This window comes from Podarcis pityusensis (genome assembly GCF_964106645.2).
Source record: "Podarcis pityusensis genome assembly, chromosome: 4".
Classification (NCBI taxonomy): Eukaryota; Metazoa; Chordata; class Lepidosauria; order Squamata; family Lacertidae; genus Podarcis; species Podarcis pityusensis.
This window is the reverse complement of record NC_138027.1, coordinates 5,138,132-5,157,564: the sequence shown is the minus strand read 5'-3', so window position 1 is coordinate 5,157,564 and position 19,433 is coordinate 5,138,132. Positions and strand designations below refer to the sequence as shown.

General features: G+C 49.1%; 1 protein-coding gene across 2 annotated transcripts in view; it reads right to left on the bottom strand.

Annotated features, from left to right (window-relative positions):
- PDE2A (phosphodiesterase 2A) overlaps window positions 1–14,785 on the bottom strand; it is a 374,629-nt gene extending 359,844 nt beyond the window's left edge. Inside the window, exon 1 of one of the 2 annotated variants that reach the window (XM_081001873.1) lies at window positions 14,396–14,785. In XM_081001873.1, coding sequence (XP_080857999.1) covers window positions 14,396–14,463 — 68 coding nt within the window. In that variant the 5' untranslated portion in view covers window positions 14,464–14,785. Of the gene's footprint in view, window positions 1–13,569; window positions 13,599–14,395 lie in introns of those variants that run through there. The other variant, XM_081001875.1, reaches the window with a different exon arrangement.
- Window positions 14,786–19,433: the final 4,648 nt, after the last annotated feature.

The following is a 19,433-nucleotide window of genomic DNA, read 5'->3' as shown; positions in this document are numbered from 1 at the left end:
AGTAATGTTAAAATGTAATGTCAAAGAAGGAGACATTCCTTCAAATCAGTGTCAAACCTACTCAGTACAAATAAGTACTTTAAACCTCCAAATTAATGCATTAATAAATAAAAAATACTGGAGCGCACTTCTCCTCTCCAAGAGTCCTGTAGTAGCAGAGCGCTTTAGCCCTGAGCACAGGGACTGTATCTCGATGAGGAGAGCATCTGCTTTGTGTCCAAGAGGTCCCAGGTTCAAGCCCCACCATCTCCAGTAGGTCTGGGGGACACCTTTGGGTGAAATCCTGGAGAGAGAGCCTGCCAGTCTGTGTCTGCAATGCTGATCTAGATGTGCTTCCTTTGCTCTGTTCTTTCAGCAGGAGAGGCTAAAAAACAACCACCTGGCTCCATCCCTGCCCCTTCGATAGCAGCCTGATCCACACACAAAGTCGGTCTTTTATTTTTCTTAGCTTCAAAGCAAGCTGGTGCGGAAGGCTTTATTCGCTTAATGTCTACCTGTTGAGCACCTGTTAAAAGTCGCACAGGTGTACGCTGCATATAAAGGAATCTGGACCGGAATTCTGCATGAGACATGCTTTGTGGACTGGCATTGGACAAAATGGAATATGGGGTTCCTTCCAAGCCACATGATCCTATAGATCTTTGAACAATGCGCTGTGTGTGTCTGTGTGTGTGTCTGTGTGTGTGCGCGCGCGTGCGTGCGCGCCACAAACGCTCTCCATGGCAACCAAAGGGAAGCCAAGAAGAATGGGTTTAAATTGCAACAAGGTAGACGTTAAGTTATGTTCTTTCTTCCGAGAGCCCTCGAGGGAGACGGTGGTGCCTCCGTTACGAGGAGGTTTAATAAAAACAGGCTGGTTGGAAACTTGCCGCTGAAATAAAGCACCTATTGTCTTGTGAAAGTTAGGCCTGTATTTTAAGAGTGGGACTAAAGTGGAGGTAGACGAGGGGTGGCTGCGATGTCACGTCTGCACAGAGTCACAGAGTTGGAAGGGACCCCAAGAAGTCATCTAGTCCAGCCCCCTGAAATGCTGGAATTTCAGCTAAAGCATCTCTGACAGAAGGCCATCCACCCTCTGTTTAAAAAACCCCAAGGAAGGAGAGCCCACCGCCTCCCAAGGGAGACCGTTCCACTTTTGAACAGCTCTTACTGCCAGAAAGTTGTTCCTGATGTTTACAGTGGTACCTCCGGTTACAGAAGCTTCAGGTTACAGACACTTCAGGCTACAGACTCCGCTAACCCAGAAATAGTACCTCGGGTTAAGAACTTTGCTTCAGGATGAGAACAGAAATCGCACAGCGGCAGCGGGAGGCCCCATTAGCTAAAGTGGTACCTCAGGTTAAGAACAGTTTCAGGTTAAGAACGGACCTCCGGAATGAATTAAGTTCTTAACCCGAGGTACCACTGTAGTAGGAATCTCCTTTCTTGCAACTTGGAGCCATTGGTCTGACTAAACATCAGGAAAAGCCTTCTGACAGTTAAGAGCTGTTCAAAAGTGGTGGGCTCTGTTTCACTAGAGGTTTTTAAATGGAGGTTGGAAGGTCAGGAGTTGTTTAAATGCAATTCCCGTACAACTCTACGATTCTATGAGTACACCAGGAACCTCCCTGTGGAGCTACCATCCCAAGCGCGCCCGTGTTTCCCTGCAGAAACAGAGTCATGCTTGCAGCGCCCCTGTTCCCAGGTCAATGCTGACAGCTCCCTCCCAAGCCATCACCAAAGGCTCTCCTCTTCTCGATTTACGGGAGTCATTGCCTCTGATAATAGCCTGTCTTCCACCAATTCAAAAGACAAGGTAGCTAAAGATGCAGCAGGAAAACATCGCTGCCTGACAATAGGCAGCCACTATTGGCAGTGTCAGTGCTAATAATAATAATAATAATAATAATAATAATAATAATAATAATAAAATAATTTATTTATTTATACCCCACCCATCTGGCTGGGTTTCCCCAGCCACTCTGGGTCGCTTCCAACAGAATATTAAAATCCAATAGTCTATTAAACATTAAAAGCTTCCGTAAACAGGGCTGCCTTCAGATGTCTTCTAAAAGTCTGGTAGTTGTTATTCTCTTTGACATCTGGTGGGAGGGCGTTCCACAGGGTGGGTGCTACCACCGAGAAGGCCCTCTGCCTGGTTCCCTGTAACTTGGCTTCTCGCAGGGAGGGAACCACCAGAAGGCTCTCAGAGCTGGACCTCAGTGTCCGGGCAGAACGATGGGGGTGGAGACGCTCCTTCAGGTCTACTGGGCCTTTGAGGCCATTTAGGGCTTCCAAGGTCAACACCAACACTTTGAATTGTGCTCAGAAACGTCCTGGGAGTCAGTGTAGGTCTTTCAAGACCACAGCAATATATATATAGTTGTATTATCAGCAGGCTGGATTTTCAGAGCCAGCATAGTGTTGCAGTTAGAGTGTCAGACTAGGACCTGGGAGAGACTAGGGTTCAAATCCCTGCTCAGCTATGAAGCTCCCTGGGTGGCCTTGGGCCAGTCATTTCCCCTCAACCTAGTCCGCTTCACAGGGTTGTTGTGGGGAACAGCGTATGCCCCCTGGAGCTCCTTGAAGAAAGTGGGATATAAATGAAATTGTGTGTTTGAGCACCTTAAGCCCTTAAGCTCCTGGGGGGGGGGGGAATTGGGAGTGTAAATGAAACCCCCATGCATTGCAGGGGGTTGGACTAGATGACTCTTTGGGTCCCAGGATGGTGTAGTAGTTAAGAGCGGTAGTCTCGTAATCTGGTGAACTGGGTTCGCATCTCTGCTCCTCCACATGCAGCTGCTGGGTGACCTTGGGCTAGTCACACTTTTCTGAAGTCTCTCAGCCTCACTCACCTCACAGAGTGTTTGTTGTGGGGAAGGAAGGGAAGGGAGAATGTGAGCCGCTTTGAGACTCCTTTGGGTAGTGATAAAACGGGATATCAAGTCCAAACTCCTCTTCTTCTTCCCTGAAATATACTTGAGTCGAGATTGGATTTTATGCTCTTTATTCAGCTCATAGTGGTGAGGAGGAATGGAAGCTCCCCCAAAATGTCTGCTTTATATACATTATTTACACAATGGGCCCCACATGATTGGCTAATTCCAGGATTCACCTGTAGGCCAATCAGGTTGCGGATTCACTTCCACCTGGAGCTAGATTGAGTAGTTCCTGTGGACCAATCAGACTGCTGCATTCTGGACCCTATTGTTCTAGGACCAATCAGACTGCTGCATTCTAAATCCTATTGTTCTAGGACCAATCAGACTGCTGCATTCTGGACCCTATTGTTCTAGGACCAATCAGACTGCTGCATTCTAAATCCTATTGTTCTAGGAGCAATCAGACTGCTGCATTCTGAATCCTATTCAACTCAGTACATAACATTCCCGATCTACAGTTCTATGAGCATGAACTCTACAAGACAACGACAAGATCCACCACCAGCATACGAATCAATACGGCTGATTCAAAAACACACACACACCCGACTCACACACGAAAACAAAGTTCACCACAGCCAATCGCAAACAAGCAACAGCACCCTAGGCCAATGGCACTCTAGGCCAACCCCAATTTCTCTCGCCACCAAGGGGACACAAGCGAATATCAAAGAGAACCCGCACAAACGACACTGACACCAAACCCCACACATACCTTAAGCAAATTAGAAACATTGCCTCCCGACCCCAACCCCACTCACCTTTCCCCCCTCCACCTCTCCCCCCCTCCTTTTCTTCCTAATGTAACCCTAATGTCTCAACAAATGAAACTGACCTATGGAAAATGTAACTTGAAAAAAGAGACATAGCGCATACCTTTGTAAACCAAGAAAACTTTAATAAAAATATTTTTAAAAATAAAGAAAGAAGTGAGGCATGTTGTTTAACTTCTAGGAATCCGGGGGGAAGGAATTGGACCCTGAGAGATACCAAGTCACTCACAAGGCTGTTAGAATTCCTGCTCCATGATTGCAGTCATGGGATGGTTGTCTGTCACATGACGGTGTATGTTTTGACTTCACAGAGTGGGATGTGACGAAGACAGGATATTTGTGTTACTGTGTTCCGTAAAGTGGGACTATTGTCCTTTGTTCTTTTTCTCTTTGCTGTCTGATGCTAGAGAGAGAGGGAGCCATGTTGCAGTGCTCCGTGTGTGTTTATATGTAAATAAAGTAGATTAGCCCAAATGCTGAGTTGCTGAGGTCTGTCGCACAAAATGCGCAAACTCTGCGGATCCCTAAGTGTGCCAGTGTCGGTTGGCATCGGTCACTGTGATGTTTGGGCAGAAGAAAGCTTTTGAAGCTCCCAAACAATTGACCAGGAGGGAGAGAACATGCCAGTCAGGCATGTGTCTCTCCCAGGGTCCTACTCGAGTGTAGGCTGAACTCCTGACAAAGGCATCACATTTTTTAACAAGGCCAAAACAGGGACAGCATTTCACGTGGCACAGCAGGTAAGAGATCACACAGGAAACTGGGGGAATGGGAGCCGGTGGAATGTGTTAGGGCTAGCCCAAAGTGGGGTGGGTGGGCTTGCGCAAGAAGGTCTCAGCAGAGCCCCCTCCCAGATTTAAGCCCAGCAGTGTGAAGCAGCAGGGGGGAAAGCTGGCGCAATCCTAGGTTGCATCGACAGCGGTCAAGTGTGCATCTCAAAAGTGCTGGTCTTGCTACTACACATCTAAAAACGTCTGTAGGCAGAGGCAGCCTCTGAAACCAGCTGACATGAACACCACAATTGTAACCCGTGCCTGGCATTCGGTGGTGGAATGACGACCATGGCATCAGAGGCCGGGAAGGGCAGCCCATTGCAAATAATAAACCCCATTGTTTCCCCCTCTTGTTTCATGAAGAGAGCTCCATTGCGGAGGCTGCCGTGCATTTCTCGCAGCGGAAATGCATGCTCAGAGGCCTCACGGAAATATCCCTATCCCATCGTGTTTTGGAAATCCAAGCATAGGTCTTTTCTGCAAAGGACGGGGTGCTACCGTCCCCCAACGCCGCATGCTGTGGCTCCGCTCTTTCTGTGGCCTCTGCGCCATCCGGAAGAGGCAGCATTGTGCATTTGCTTAGATGCCAGAGCCATAAAACACTTGGATAACCAGATAATCAGGGAGGAAAATGTCCCCCACGGAGGGACAAAACTGCAGGGTTAGCTAAGAGGCAGTGATTGAGGGCTGAATCACAGACTGACAGTGAAGCAGAGGGAAACAGCAGGAGCCAAGGCTATGGGTCTCCTTTTTATTCTCCCCACCCTCACGCACAGCACAATGCAAATCTCCAGCTGAAAAGGCACACAGAATCATAGAATTGTAGAGTTGGGAGGGACCCGAGGGTCATCTAGTCCAACCCCCTGCAATGGAGGGATCTCAACTAAAGCATGCATGACAGATGGCCACCCAACTTCTGCTTAAAATCCTCCAAGGAAGGAGAGCCCACCACCTTGTGGACTCTCCTGCCTTGGAGGTTTTTAAGCAGAGGTTGGATGGATCCTTTAGTTGAGATTCCGGCATTGCAGCGGGTTGGACTAGATGACCCTCGGGTCCCTTCCAACTCTATGATTCTGTGAATTTAATCCTCTTTTGAATCCATTCATGTTGGTGGCCATCACTGCCTCCTGTTGGAGGGAGTTCCATAGTGTATCTACATATTGTGTGAAGAATCACCTCTTTCTATCTTTCCCGAATCGTCCAGCATTCATCATCATTGGATGCCCATGAATTCTAGTGTTATGAGATGATAGATAGATAGATAGATAGATAGATAGAGATAGATAGATATAGATAGATGTTTCTCTATTCACTTTCTCCATGCCACGTATAATTTTATACATTTCTTTTGTGTCACCTGTTACTGTGGTACCTTGGTTTTCGAACAGCTTAGTTCACGAATAACTTGGAACCAGAATGCTGCAAAACCGGAAGTAAGTGTGTCGGTTTTTGAACTTTTTTTGGAAGCTGAATGTGCCCCATTTTTCGTCCCCCTGTGTTTCCTGTTGCGCTGCTAATTTGCGTCCCACCCATTGTAATTCAAGCCTTCCGTTTCCGATTGCAGTCTTCTGAGGTGACATTTGGTGCTTTTGTTTTTGCTATTTATTTTGCATTTTTTAGTTTCAAGGCTTTTTCCAGTTCATTTGTTTTTGTGGCTGTGTGGATCCCAGTGCAGCTACTGATTGATTGATTGATTGATTGATTGATTGTGTGTCTGCAGAAATGGATAAAAGCCTGCCATCCAAACAATAACTATCTTCAGTGCAGGTAAAAAATGTAATTTTAATTTTTATCATCTACTGTCTTATTTATTTCATAGTACAGTACATTGTTTATTGCTTTCATTTTATGGATCAATGGTCTTGTTAGATAGTAAAATTGCTGTTTTAGGGGTTGTTTTTAAAAGTCTGGAACGGATTAACCCGATTTGCATTTTGGGAAAGTGTGCCTTGAGTCTGGAACTCTTTGATTTTTGGAACAGACTTCCGGAACAGATTAAGTTTGAGAACCAAGGTACCACTGTACTTGCCTTTTCTCTAAACTAAAAAATTCTAAACATTTCCTTTTTCTTCTAGGGTTCTTTATTTGGGCTTAGACCATATTCCTCTTTGGACATTTGGCTTTTTAAAAAATCTTTTGTCAGTCCTCTGTACTCTTTTCACAGACCGAAATCACCCTGAGGCCTGTGGGAGACGTTTTGGCCTCCCTCCGCACCCAGGCGGCTTTGCAATGTCACAGGCAGAGCAGGCACAAAAGGATCCCTTTTCCCTCTTTTTCTATTCTAGGAAAACCCCTCTGAGTTTTTTGACACGCTGTCAGTCACGGCCTGTGAACCAAGTATGGGACAGTAACTGTCCTCCCCCCCAAAAAAAAAACCCCCACCCTTGAAAGCTTGAAGGAGTTGCATTTCCATCACTTACGTTCTGGTGAATTTGCAGTTTCCTACGTAAGCAAGGCAGTCAAGCCTTAAACTAGCTCTGGGTATGGCCCAATAAGGCAATTATTCACTCTGGGGTCTCTGTTGTCTTGCAACTCATTTATTAAGCATAATTGCTCTGATAAGATGTGCCTCCATACTGCATAAATACATGATAAGCTGCCTTGATATTATGTTCCTTTTATCACACCATGTCAACCGATATTTCAACATCCCATCCCACAGATGTTCCTCTCTCTCTCTCTCTCTCTCTCTCTCTCTCTCTCTCTCTCTCTTTCTCTCTCTCTCACATCCCGTCAGTCAAGCAGAGAGAGAGGAAGAAATGAAGGGATTGTCAGAATATCAAGGATGTGTCTATATCAATAGAAGGAAGCATCTTCAAAGCAGACTTCTGTGAGGCTGTGGGTGAACTCATGGCCACCTCATGAAGCTGAATGCTGGGAAATTCAGGACAGATAAAGAAACTGCACGGTTAGACTACGGAACTCCCTCCCACAGGAGGCTGTGAGGGACACCAATTTATATGGCTTAAAAGAGGATGGGTTCAAAACCGGTTCAAACATATGTTAGAAATGTAAGGAAAAAGAAGGGACTTTTTATCATATGTGGTGTGACTGCAGTGAAATTAAAAAATTCTGGGAAATGATATACAATGAATTGAAGAAAATGTTCCAATTAACATTTGTAAAAAAGTCTGAAGCATTTTTGTTAGGGATTGTAGTAAAAGACCTGCCAATGAAATTGAAGAACATACGGTATTCATGTATGCGACAACGGCGGCAAGTCTTAATAGCAGATGGATGGAAGAATGAGGAAATCCTGACAAAAGAACTGTGGCAAGGGAAACTGACTACCTATGTGGAACTGGAGAAACTGACGCACAAACTGCGTGATAAGGACAAATGTGACTTTAAAGAAGAATGGGAACCTTTTACAAAGTAGCTAAAGAAACAACAAAATGAACTGGCCTCTGTGGCAGGTTTTGAATGAACAATCACAAATTTATTATTAGCAACATACAGACAGATAATTTAAGGATTTTTACAATTTTATAATATGCAGAGAACAACATGTTGAAAAACCAGAGAGAGGAGCTGAGGGAAGTCCGGGTGGGGGCGGGAGGATGGGCTTCTCTTGGGGAGGGGGGAGGGAAAATTAGGGGGGGAATGAGGATGATATGTTTTTGATAAATTGTTATGCTGAAATTCCTGATAAAAATTATTTAAAAAAAAAAAAAAAAGATGGGAGAAATTCATGGAGGAGGAAGGGGCTATTGATGACAATGCTCTGCCCTCCACAGTTTGCTTCTGAATCTCAGTTGCTGGAAACCACAGGAGAGTAGAGATGCCCTTGTGCTCAAATCCTGCTTGAGGGGTTTGCAACAGACATCTGATTGGACACTGTGAGAAGAGGATGGTGGACTAAATGATTCACCAGCCTGATCCGGAAGCCTCTTGTGTTCTTACAGATGATGAAGAGATCAAGGGAGCCTGGATAGCTCCGTTGGTTAGAGTACAGTGTTGATAATACCAAGGTTGCAGGTTCGATCCTTGCATATTCCTGCATTGCAGAGGGTTGGACTAGATGATCCTTAGGTTCTTTTCCAACTTTATGATTCCAAGTGGTAAATGTGGCCAAGCCTTATTGCATGATACAGATCCTAACCTTCACCACGCATTAGAATTTATTGCAAAAAAATAGTAATTAAACAAATGACACCACATTTTCATTAATGGAGATGACCAAGCAAAACCATTGTCCAAAACTTTACTCCTGGGTAAATCGGGCGTCTGTACTGCCTGGGTCTGCAACAACCTCAAGGCTAATGGAGAACATCATACCCTACTTTTTCAGGTTAAGTGTCCTCTTCTCCGTTGGTAGATAGGAGTCCACATGGGCCCACAGAAAATTATGTTGCAGTGGTGTCAGAATAGGACCTGGGAGAACAGGGTTCAGATTCCCTCTTGGCCATAAAACTCACTGGGTCAACTTGGACCAGTGGCTGCCTTTCAGCCTGGCCTACCACACAGGATTGCTGTGATGATGAAATGGGAGCTACGACCATGGGAGGCCAAGGTTCTAATTCTCATTTGGTGATGAAGCTCACTGGGTGGACCTGGAGGGGCAGCCATGGCCATACAGCCTGACCTACCTCACAGGGAAAAGACCCATGTGACCCACCCTAAGTTCCTTGGAGGAAAAGGTGGGATAATAATAATAAATTTTATTTATACCCCACCCTCCCCAGCCAAGACTGGGCTCAGGGCAGCTAACACCAGGTATAAAAACAATTGATTAAAATACAACTTAAAAACAAAATTAAGTACAACATTAAAATGCAGCCTCATTTCAGTAGAAACTCAAATCAAAAACTTTTTTGGGGATGAAAACGTCAAATCTTCACCAAAGCCAACTATCCAGACTGGTCCTACATGGGCCAGAAAAAAGCCAGGGAAGTCCCCAAATAGGAGTTCCATCACAGAAGGAGAAAGGAAAGAGGGGGAGGGGATCAAGTTGATTCCAAGCCAAAGGCCAGGCGGAACAACTCTGTCTTACAGGCCCTGCGGAAAGAAATCAGATCCCGCAGGGCCCTGGTCTCATCAGACAGCATGTTCCACCATGTTGGGGCCAGTACTGAAAAGGCCCTGGCTCTGGTTGAGGCTAATCTGACTTCCTTAGGGACCTCTAGGGTGTTGCTATTTATGGACCTTAAGGTCCTCCGTGGGGCAGACCGAGAGAGGCGGTCCCGTAGGTACGAGGGTCCTAGGCCATGATAAATATAGAAACGTGATAAGTAAATAAATATACAGAAAGAAAAGGAGAGGCAAGAAAGAAAGAGTTTACTAAGGGGGGACAAAGGGCCAGTCAATGGAAGGCGGAGGAGCAATTGCTGGATGTCCCTGCAATGACCATGCAATGAGTGCAGAGGAAGACACGATCCAACTCACGCAGTGTGACCTACTTCCATCCAGCAGCCGCTGGGGGTAAATAAGCAGATCAAGACTCAGAGCACAAAACACCTCGGGCTGGATATTTAATATTGCCAGGCTGCTGGCTGCAAGAGCCGGGGAGACACCCTGCTTCAGCAGCCAGCATATGATCTTTGAAAATGGTTCCAGTGGGTTCTCATTTGCAAGGCAGGGAGACTAGCGGGATCGTGCGAAAGAGACACCGAAAGAGTTGCACCGATGGCCTCAAGGCTTGTGCACAGAAAGTGAGCAAGGCACTCCAACATTTGGAGGGAACAGAGGGGAGCCTAGAAAGATGGACCCTCTCCTCCTGGGACTAAAACCTCGCCCTGCCCCACAGTTTAAGGAGGGTGTGGACAAGCTAGAAAGTGTGCAGAGGCAGGTGGTCAAGATGATAAAAGGTCTGGAAACCAAGCCCTATGAGGAACGGTTGAAGAGGTTGGGGATGTTTAGCCCAGAAAAGAGCAGATTTAAGGAGGCGATCTGAGAGCCATCTATGCCTCTCCTCGTCTGTATGTTTTGTGTGAGAGAGAGTTTAGTCATGGTTAGAATAAATTAGCTAATTCTCTCGAACCAAAGAAATGTAGACATTTGTTGCCGGGCTGCTCCCCATTGCAGCAATGGATGTCTATATTTTGATGTTGCATGTGTGTTCCATGAAGATTATCCCTCTATTAAGATCCGTATGAGTGTCAGTTTCGGTATAAATCTGCCAAGAAGACACACTTTTGCTGCTGTCTGAGGATTGTAATTCATGAGCCTCTTATAACACCTTTATGCCAACACTACTTTCTGCAAAAAGAGAGCACCTCCTCAAAGCTAATAATAATAATAATAATAATAATAATAATAATAATAATAATATCTCAGGCCCCAAACAAGGACTGAAGGTGGCTTCCACAAACCATAACCACACAAGTAAAACACAAATAGCTTAAAATATATCAAACAGTACCATTAAAAGAATTAAAGCAATATATATATTAAAAAATCTATTGAAGTACTGATAATAAAAATCAGCACAGCACTCTTTAAACTCCCTTTCCTCAAAATGCAGTCAGTTCCCAAAGACCTGCTGGAATAAAACTGCCTTCACCTGTTGGTAGAAGGAAAGCCAGGAGGGAGTCAGTCTGGCTTCTCTAGGGAGAGAGTTCCAAAGTTGTTTGGGAGAAGCCACCACTGAGGAGACCCTCTTCCACATCCCCATCAAATGTCCCTGTGAGAGTGGTGGGACCAAGAGAAGGGCTTCCTCAGAGCCCAGGTAGGTTCATATGAGGGAATACGGTCTTTCAGATAGCCTGGACTTAAGCCTTAAAGGGCTTGATAGGTCATATCAGCACTTTGAATTGTGCCTCAAAACAGACAGGTCACCAGTGGAGCTTTTGCAACATGGGAGCCATGTGCTCCCCATAACCAGCTTTTGAGCCCATGTTGTATGCTTTGGCCACACAACTCCTGCAGGATCGACCATGGGACAATGGATCAGTTATCCAGACTCAGGAACTATCCTCCCACAGTGCCTCCATCACGCCAGGATTCAAAATCTGTTTACTGGCCCTCATTCAGCCATCACTGAGTCCAGGCACCGTTCCAGGCCTTGCACAGCCTCTTGTGATTAAGATGCTACAGAGAAAGAGATCTGGGCATCGTCAGTGTGCTGATGACACCTTGCCCCAAATTGCCTAGTGAGATGACTTCATATATGCATGAGCTGAACTGGTTCTTGAAGTTTAGCTGTCATTTTAACAGTCTGATGTGTTTCTATTTATTCCCTGGCTGTGTGTTTTGCTCTTATATATTCATAAAAGGGGGTGGGAGGGGACACCATACCTACTTCGCCTAAAGGCTTTACAAGAGTCTACAAGCAGAGCAGCTGGTTTACGTGACCTATGTAAATAGCGGAAGAGCAGTGATGACATCATTAGCACAGTGGGTCACACAACGGGTTTTTGTGCAACTCCCACAACCCCTAGCATGGCTGCCAGAGACCTGACCATGGTATGCCCCCACTTCTCACATTATATTTTCCACAATGTGCAAGTCATCCTAATTATCTGAAAGATGTAGGCAAGCTAGGACTTTCACGTGGGCTCAAAGTATCAAAGCATAGCACAAAAAGTAGGCTCTTGAAGGTGAACAGAAGGCCTGTTCAGCATAGAAGGGATAGTGAGGATGGTTTTGATTAGTGTCTTCAGTGGGTACCATTTAATGGGGCCTGCCTGCCTACTTCTAGAGGATTAGCCGTGCTGGCAGGCTGCCAAGCTTCAGAGCAGCACAGGGCTCTTCTTCAGCCATCTGTGAAAATTGTCATCTGAACCACTTGAAAACGTCTGAGATTTTAGTTTTATTCTATAGGTGTGCAGCTGTTTGTACTTTGTGCTGCAATACCTACTCAGCATCCTGTGGTCTGTTGCACCTGTGGGTCTTGGTAAGAGGCAGTGTGGCATAATGGTTAGAGTGTAGGCCTAGGGTCTGGGTGACCTTGGGCCAGTCATGGCCTCTCAGCCTAATCTACTACACAGGATTGTTCTGGAGGTTGAATTAGGAAGGGGAGAACCATGTACACCACCTTGAGCTCCTTGGAGAAAAAGGAGGGATATGAATGCAAAAATAAATCATCACCATCATTGGTGGTTGCACCCCTGCAAGAAGTGTATTTTGTCCTGCTCAGGATTGGAGGTGCTGCTGTCACTCCTTTGACTTGTGCCTTCCCACACCCTCTTCCTCCCCATTTTGCACACTTGCACCAGAGCATTTGCACCACTTGAGACAGAGGAACTCCCTAGGTGTTGCACCAGTGCAACTCCATGCCATGCAAAGGCCTGAGCCTTTCCACTTTTCAACTGGCACAGTGAACCACACCATCAGATCATGGGAGATCACAAGAGCATTTGCTCCTTCAGCTTGAAAGATAAGAGGGGAGAAGTTTCTTGATCCAGGGCACTGGATAGCAAGTAATGTATTCCATTTCCATCCTCTGCCCTTCATTGAAGACCATCAAAGTGATGTGTCTCTTCTGAGGCAAGCCACATACTGCAATCTAAGCAGAAATAACAATATCTTGGTCTTCCTCCCTTTAGCTTAAGAGCACACAAAACCAGCTGGGGGGGGGGGGAGAGAGACGTTGTTTATAGCCATAACCAAACTGAGGCTTCTTCTCAACTTGGTGCCAACCATCCAGCGCTCTGGATGAAAGAGATGCAAAGCTTAAAACCACAACAAGGTTGCAGCCACTCACTGGACCACTTTCACCTTTCACTCTTTATGACATTTCACTTTAAATGCTTGCAAACATTAAATGACCACTCTTAGGGGAATCCGACTGACCCCCCCACAAGATCCAAAGTAGCCCTTCCAAAACTCACAATCCACACTCGCCTTTCCATGCATTTCTAGTTTTGAGCAGCAACCAAACTTTGAGGAATGTGGTTCCCTGTATCAACACGACAAGGGGAGCTCTCCTTACCAGTGGAACCCTTTTCAGGCTCCTGTTCCCTCACAGGATGTCCCCCACCCTGCCCTGCGCCAGCATATCCTGGAGGAAACGGAAGGCAGAACTTGACCAAAACCGTTTTACCCCCCACCCCCACCCCAAACTGTTGCCTTCTTTGCACCCGGCCAGCCGACCATCACAGTGACACCGACTCAACCCCGGAGGAAGGAGCAGCCCAGCTCAGCGAGGAGAATCCCAGCTACCTGCCCAGCCGCATCCTCAGGTGTCTCCGCACCTGGCAAAGTCGCCCCTGTGGAGCCAGCGGCTTCCTCCCTCTCGCCCTTCCCCTCGCCAGGCGCTGCAGGCGCTCCGCCTCGCTCCGCGCAACCTCCCGCCTTCAGCACCACGGACAGCGCTCGCCGAGAGGTACCCAAGGGCGGCCGGCGTGGGATGCAGGGATGCTCTAAGGCAGGCGGAGCACAGCATCCCTCGGCGTCGCCCTGGCAACCGCTTGGGGAGGGGGATGCCGCGCGCCCCACTCCCTTCTACCTTGGACAGGTGTGCCTGCAGCCGAGGGACCAGCCCAGAGGGGAGCAAAGCCCTCTTGGCTTTTTTTTTGGTCCAGCTCAACGCTTTCCATCCAGCTGCAGGGATAACTTTTCTCTCCACACACACCCTCTAAATCCCCCCTTTTACCCCCTCTTTCACCTTCCACATTCCATCATCCTTTCCCCCCTCTACCCCCCCTTCCACTCCCCCCCCCCTCCGCGTTCCCATCTCGGTCTATTCACTCTTCCCAGCGCTTCTGTGTGCGCGCGCGCCCCTCCCCGCCATCTCTCTCTCTCTCTTTCTCCAAAGCCTTTTGTTCTTCCTGGCTGCTATTTCCGAACTGCCTGCATTCCTTTCCAACTCTCTCCACCTCCCGATTTCGCCTCTCTGTCTCTCTCTCTCCCCGCCTCTCCGCCAGCCAGGCTCCTTCGGCTCCGGTCCCGTCCGCCTCCCTCTCCCCCTCCCCCCTCCCAAATTCCCCATAAGTCTCCGAACTCCTGGCGGCGACCAGGGACTCCGAGGGAAGGACGAACCACTCACAAGTCAGATGCCGCCGGCTGGTACTGCTGGCTCCGGCAGAGGATGGAGTGGCCGCAAGCTTGGCCCATGACTCCTCATCCTTTCGTCAGCCTCGCCAGAAGGAGGAAGAGGAGGAGGCGGGCGGGCGGGAAGGCAGGGGCCGGTGGCCAGGGATGCCGCCCCAGTGGCCCCCGGGGCGAGGCAGCCGCCGCTCGCCTCCACCGAAGAAGGCAAATGATGGAGCTGTGTTAGGGACTCTCCTCTCGCTCGCTCGCTCTGCTCTGCTCTCAAGGCTGATGCTGTAACGGATCCTAATGCAGGTTGCCGAAGCATGCAGAAGGAGGGGGGAGTGAGCGAGAGAGGGAGCGAGAGAGAGAGAGCGTGGATGTGTGGCGCGTGAACAAGCGAGCGAGGAGCCCGCTTTGGCGAACCCGCGGGTCGGTTTCGTGGCAGCTCTTTCGTGGTGTCGCAAAGCAGAGAGGGTTAGAGGCGTGTTGTCGCCTCTGCCAGGGCTAGGCGGTGCGGAAAGGATGCCTCTTGCTCACTGACACATCTGGGTTTGTTTAAAAAAAACGGAAAAGTGGGGTATAGAATATGCACCACCGCCCTGAGCTGTTGACAGCGAGCCCAGCAGCATTTCACAACACTGCAGGGGTGAAGGCGCAAAGGCTCGTTGGAGATCAGCCCCAAAACCTGAACACAGGAATCAAGGAAACAACAATACAGAAGGGGGGGGGGGGGGCTCTGACACTCTAAGGCAGCCTTTCTCAACCAGTGGGTCCCCAGACCTTGTTGAACTACAACTCCCATCACCCCTAGCTAGCAAGGCCAGAGCTCAGGGATGATGGGAGTTATAATCCAACAACATCTGGGGACCCACAGGTTGAGAACCGCTGCTCTAAGGGATGCGTTTCCTCGAGGTGCTGCCGCCCAGCCTCCCCATCTCCCCACATATCCAGGATGTGGGTCTTCCAGTTGTGGGGTCCAGGACAAAACTGGTGTTTGCTCCAGCCCCTCTCTGTAGGCCAGTGAGTAAGCAACACTAGACGCATGAGCTTGGAAGGCCCCTGCCCCAATGGCGGGGGTGGGGAGGACAGGACCATTCCCTTCACTTGGCCTTCCTATTTATTAGTTATCCTTTATAACATTTATATTCCAGCTTTTCTCCAAAGACCTCAAGGTAGCTACACACATTTCTGCCCCCCCCCCTTCATTTTTATCCTCACAAGAACCCTATGAGGTAGATTAGGTTGAGAGGGAGAGTGACTGGCCCACAAGGTCACCCAGTGAGCTTCATGGCTGAGTTGGGGATTTGAACTCTGATCTCCCAGGTCCTAATCCAGACTCTCACCACTATACCACACTGATTCTCTTCTGTCAGTGAAGCAGCTCTGTGGGATAGTTAATAAGGAGGCTGCTGTGCTTAATGAGAACATGTTTATGCTCCAGATCAGGTGTTGGGAGCTGTTTTCATGCTGAAGACCACATTGCCCCATGAGGAGCCTACTGGAGGTGGTCATGTATCAGGAAGATTTTCATGTCTGATGTTTTAGTACTCTTTTATATTTGTTGGAAGCTGCCTAGAGTGGCTGGGGCAACCCAGTTAAATGGGTGGGGTACAATTATTATTATTAGTAGTAGTAGTCAAATGCCAGATGTGGGGAGAGGCAAAAAAAGTGGATGGAGAAAAGGGTGCGGCTCTTTATTTTAATTTATTACATTTATATCCCACCTTTCCTTCAAGGAGCTCAAGGTAGTGTCCATGGTTCTCCTCCTCCCCATTTCATCCTCCCAACAACCCTGTGAGGTTGGTTAGGCTGAGCATGACGGACTGGCCCAAGGTCACCCAGTGAGCTTGATGGGCTGAGTGAGGATTCGAACCCGAGTCTCCCAGATCCAAGTTTTACCCTCTAAGCACATACTCATTACCTTTGCACAGCAGGTGACCTCTAGAGTATGCAAATTAGGCAAATTGACACAGGCAGTGTCAGTTGACTGATCAGCAGCGATTAGCCAAAACAGCCAGAAAGTTGCCTCTCTGTTCAGTAGCAATATGCTACATTGGCAAAAGCAGGTGGGGACAGACACTCTGTCCTGCCTCTTCGCTGAGCTGTCTGGCTAGTCTGTACTGGAGATCACAGGACTGATCAAGCAAGGTATCTCTGTTTGGGCTCTTGAGTGCATCTGCTGTGTGTTAGAGGCATCGAAAGGTGCTTTGAGGACTTCAGGTGAAAAGTGGGGTAAAAATCTCCCAAATAAATAAATTCCAGCCACACCTGAACCACAGGTTTCCGCACCCGTGACTCTTCCCATTTTCCATCCATGCAGGAGGAAGAGGCAGGATCACAGTTCAAGAGCACATGGCGCTCAGTCAAAGGCGCCCAAGGAGAGCAGAGGGCAGGACCAGTGGGGGGCATGGCCTGGGGAAAGTCCCAAGGGGCCACATGGAGGGCTATGGAGGGCCTCATACATCCCCAGGGTCTGAGGCCCTGCTTTGGAGGTTGGAAGATGCAGCGATGGCCCCCACCTTGGATGGCTTTGAAAGAGGGTTATACAAATTGATGGCGGAGGAGAGGGCTGTTGATGGCTTCTGGCCAGGATGGCTCTCCACATTCAGAGGCAGCAAGGCTTCTGAACACCAGTCGCAGGAAACCTTGCGCTCAGATCCTGCTTGCAGGTTTCCCATTGGGGCATCTGACTGGCCCCTGCGAGGACAGGATGTTGGGCTTGCTGGGCTCCCATGTTAACTCTACTTAAGCTGTTGGGCTGGGTTCAGACATAATGCCAGGCCACGGTTTGATGAGCCTTAGCTTAGCCCTGCGTGTGAACCAGGCCAGAGAGTGGATTGGATTACTGTGAGAGGAAGCAACGCTTCTGAATACTAGTGGCAGGGAATCTCAAGTGCTGCTCTGCCCAGGGCCTGCTTGGGGGCTTCTCTTTGGGGAATCTGGTTGGCCACTGCAAGAAGAGGATGGTGGACTTGATGGGCCATATGACTAGTCCAGCAAGCTTCTCTTACAGTGTGTGTCTGTTTATGCAGATTCTGGTTCGTGGGTGCACAATAAACCCTCTTCTCTGGCTAGAGCATCTAAGCCATTGGGTTTATTCAGTGGCAGAGCTTCATGCTCCGGCACCAGGGGGTGGAAAGCAGGCAGGGACAGGGCTAGCGCGTGGCCCAGGGGTGTGGCGTGCGTCCTGGGGGCGGGGCACGCTGCCTGCAGGGGCGTGGCGCCCAATGCGGGCAGGGGGGCAGCCACAATTTCACCCTACCAGGATCGCACTGCCGGGGGAGGTGCGCTCCCCCCTGCTCTCCTCTTCCTCCACCAGTGGGTTTATTTACAGCACTTTGCAGCTGAGAGCCAAAATACACAGGCAGGCAAAGACTTGCTATATTGCCCTATGACAGTCTTCTTGCATTTGATCTCCAGCCAAGCCCTCCCTGTGCCCCTCACCTCCCCAACTCCCGGCTTTTATTTCTCCCGGAGGACCCTTCTTGCATATCTGGTCCCCTTAGAACAGGGTTTCCCAAACAGCTGTTTTTGGACTACAACTCCCATCATCCCTAGCTAGCAGGACCAGCAACCAGGGATAATGGGGCCTGTAGTCCAAGATCCTGTATTCACAGTGGCCAATCAGATGCCTGCAGGGAAACCTGCAAGCAGGATCCGAGCACCAGAGCCCTCTCAATCCTGTTGCTCCCAGCAACTGGGATTCAGAAGCAGGCCCGTCTTACCCATTGAGGCTAGTGGCGCGGGGCGCCAGGGTGCCAAGTTCTGGAGGGCGCCAGGCGAGAGTCCGGGAAACACCGAACGAGTGCGCTGAGTGAGCGAGGGTGCGTGCACCACTCTCACTGAGCGTCGACTCGGTTTTTTCCCTTTTAGCCTGCAGGCATCAAATTCTGTGGGGGCCAGAAGACTAAAAGGGAAAAAACCGAGCCGACGCCTGGCGGGAGCGGTGCACGAGCCAGGAGGTGCCGCGTCCAGCCTCCACCTCTTCCCCATTGGAGGAGCCACCCTCCAGCAGCTGCCCGCCTCCTCCAGTCCTAAAAATGGTCAACTCTGGGAAAGGTGGCAGTGCCAGAGGGATCTTTGCACCACAGTGCTGGATATGCTTAAGACGGCCCTGTTCAGAAGCGTGGCTGCCTCCGGCTGTGAAGGGCTCTCTCATCTCCTGTCCCATTTCAAACTGGTGTTCCTTCCCTCCTGCTGGGATCAAGGACCCTGCGGGGATCCTCTCACTGCCCCTACCCATAACTCCAGTGCACACACACCAACCCATCTCCCTCTCCCCAAAGCAGCCGCCTTGAGCCCGGCTTGGGACAAGAATGCCTAATTGTGGCTAATGAGTGAGCTGGTCAATTTCGGGGCTGCTGTTCCACTGCTGAAATCGCTCTAGCTATTATTAGCCGGGTGCATGTTGGTAATTTAATTCGTGCAGGGTTTTTTTCTTCTCCTCCTCCTCGCATTGCTACAATGGAGAGGGAAAGGAGCCGCTGTGTATGTTAATCCGTTTTTCGCTGGCAGCCTGTAAGAAACAGGGGGAGCCTCAGAAATCGGGTCAGGGTGATTCCTGATCACAAAGGCCGGTTGGGGAGAGGCAGCTCAAGCTGCGGGAGCAAAGCGGGGTGTGGTGGTGGGGAGGAGAGGAGCCAGACGACATCGGATTAAGCAAAAGAGACATCAGGGCGTAGGGAGAACTCTGCCGGATCAGGCCAATGGCCTATCTAGTCCAGCATCCTGTTCTCACAGGGGCCAACCTGCAAGCAGGATTAGAGCACAAGAGCATCTCTCCCCTCCTGTGGTTTCCAGCAACTGAGTTCAGAAGCATTGCTGACTCCAACTGGGGTAGCCATCGACAGCAGCCCTTGAGCCCGTGGGGCTGCCCTTGAGACTGACCCAGAAACTCCAGTGGGTGCAGAATGCAGCGGCAAGACTCCTTATGGGGTCGCCGCCGTGGGATCACATTCACCCAGTGCCACCCTATGCCAGCTGCACTGGCTCCCAGTGGAGTACAGGATCAGGTTTAAGGTGCTGGTTTTAACTTTTAAAGCCCTATACAG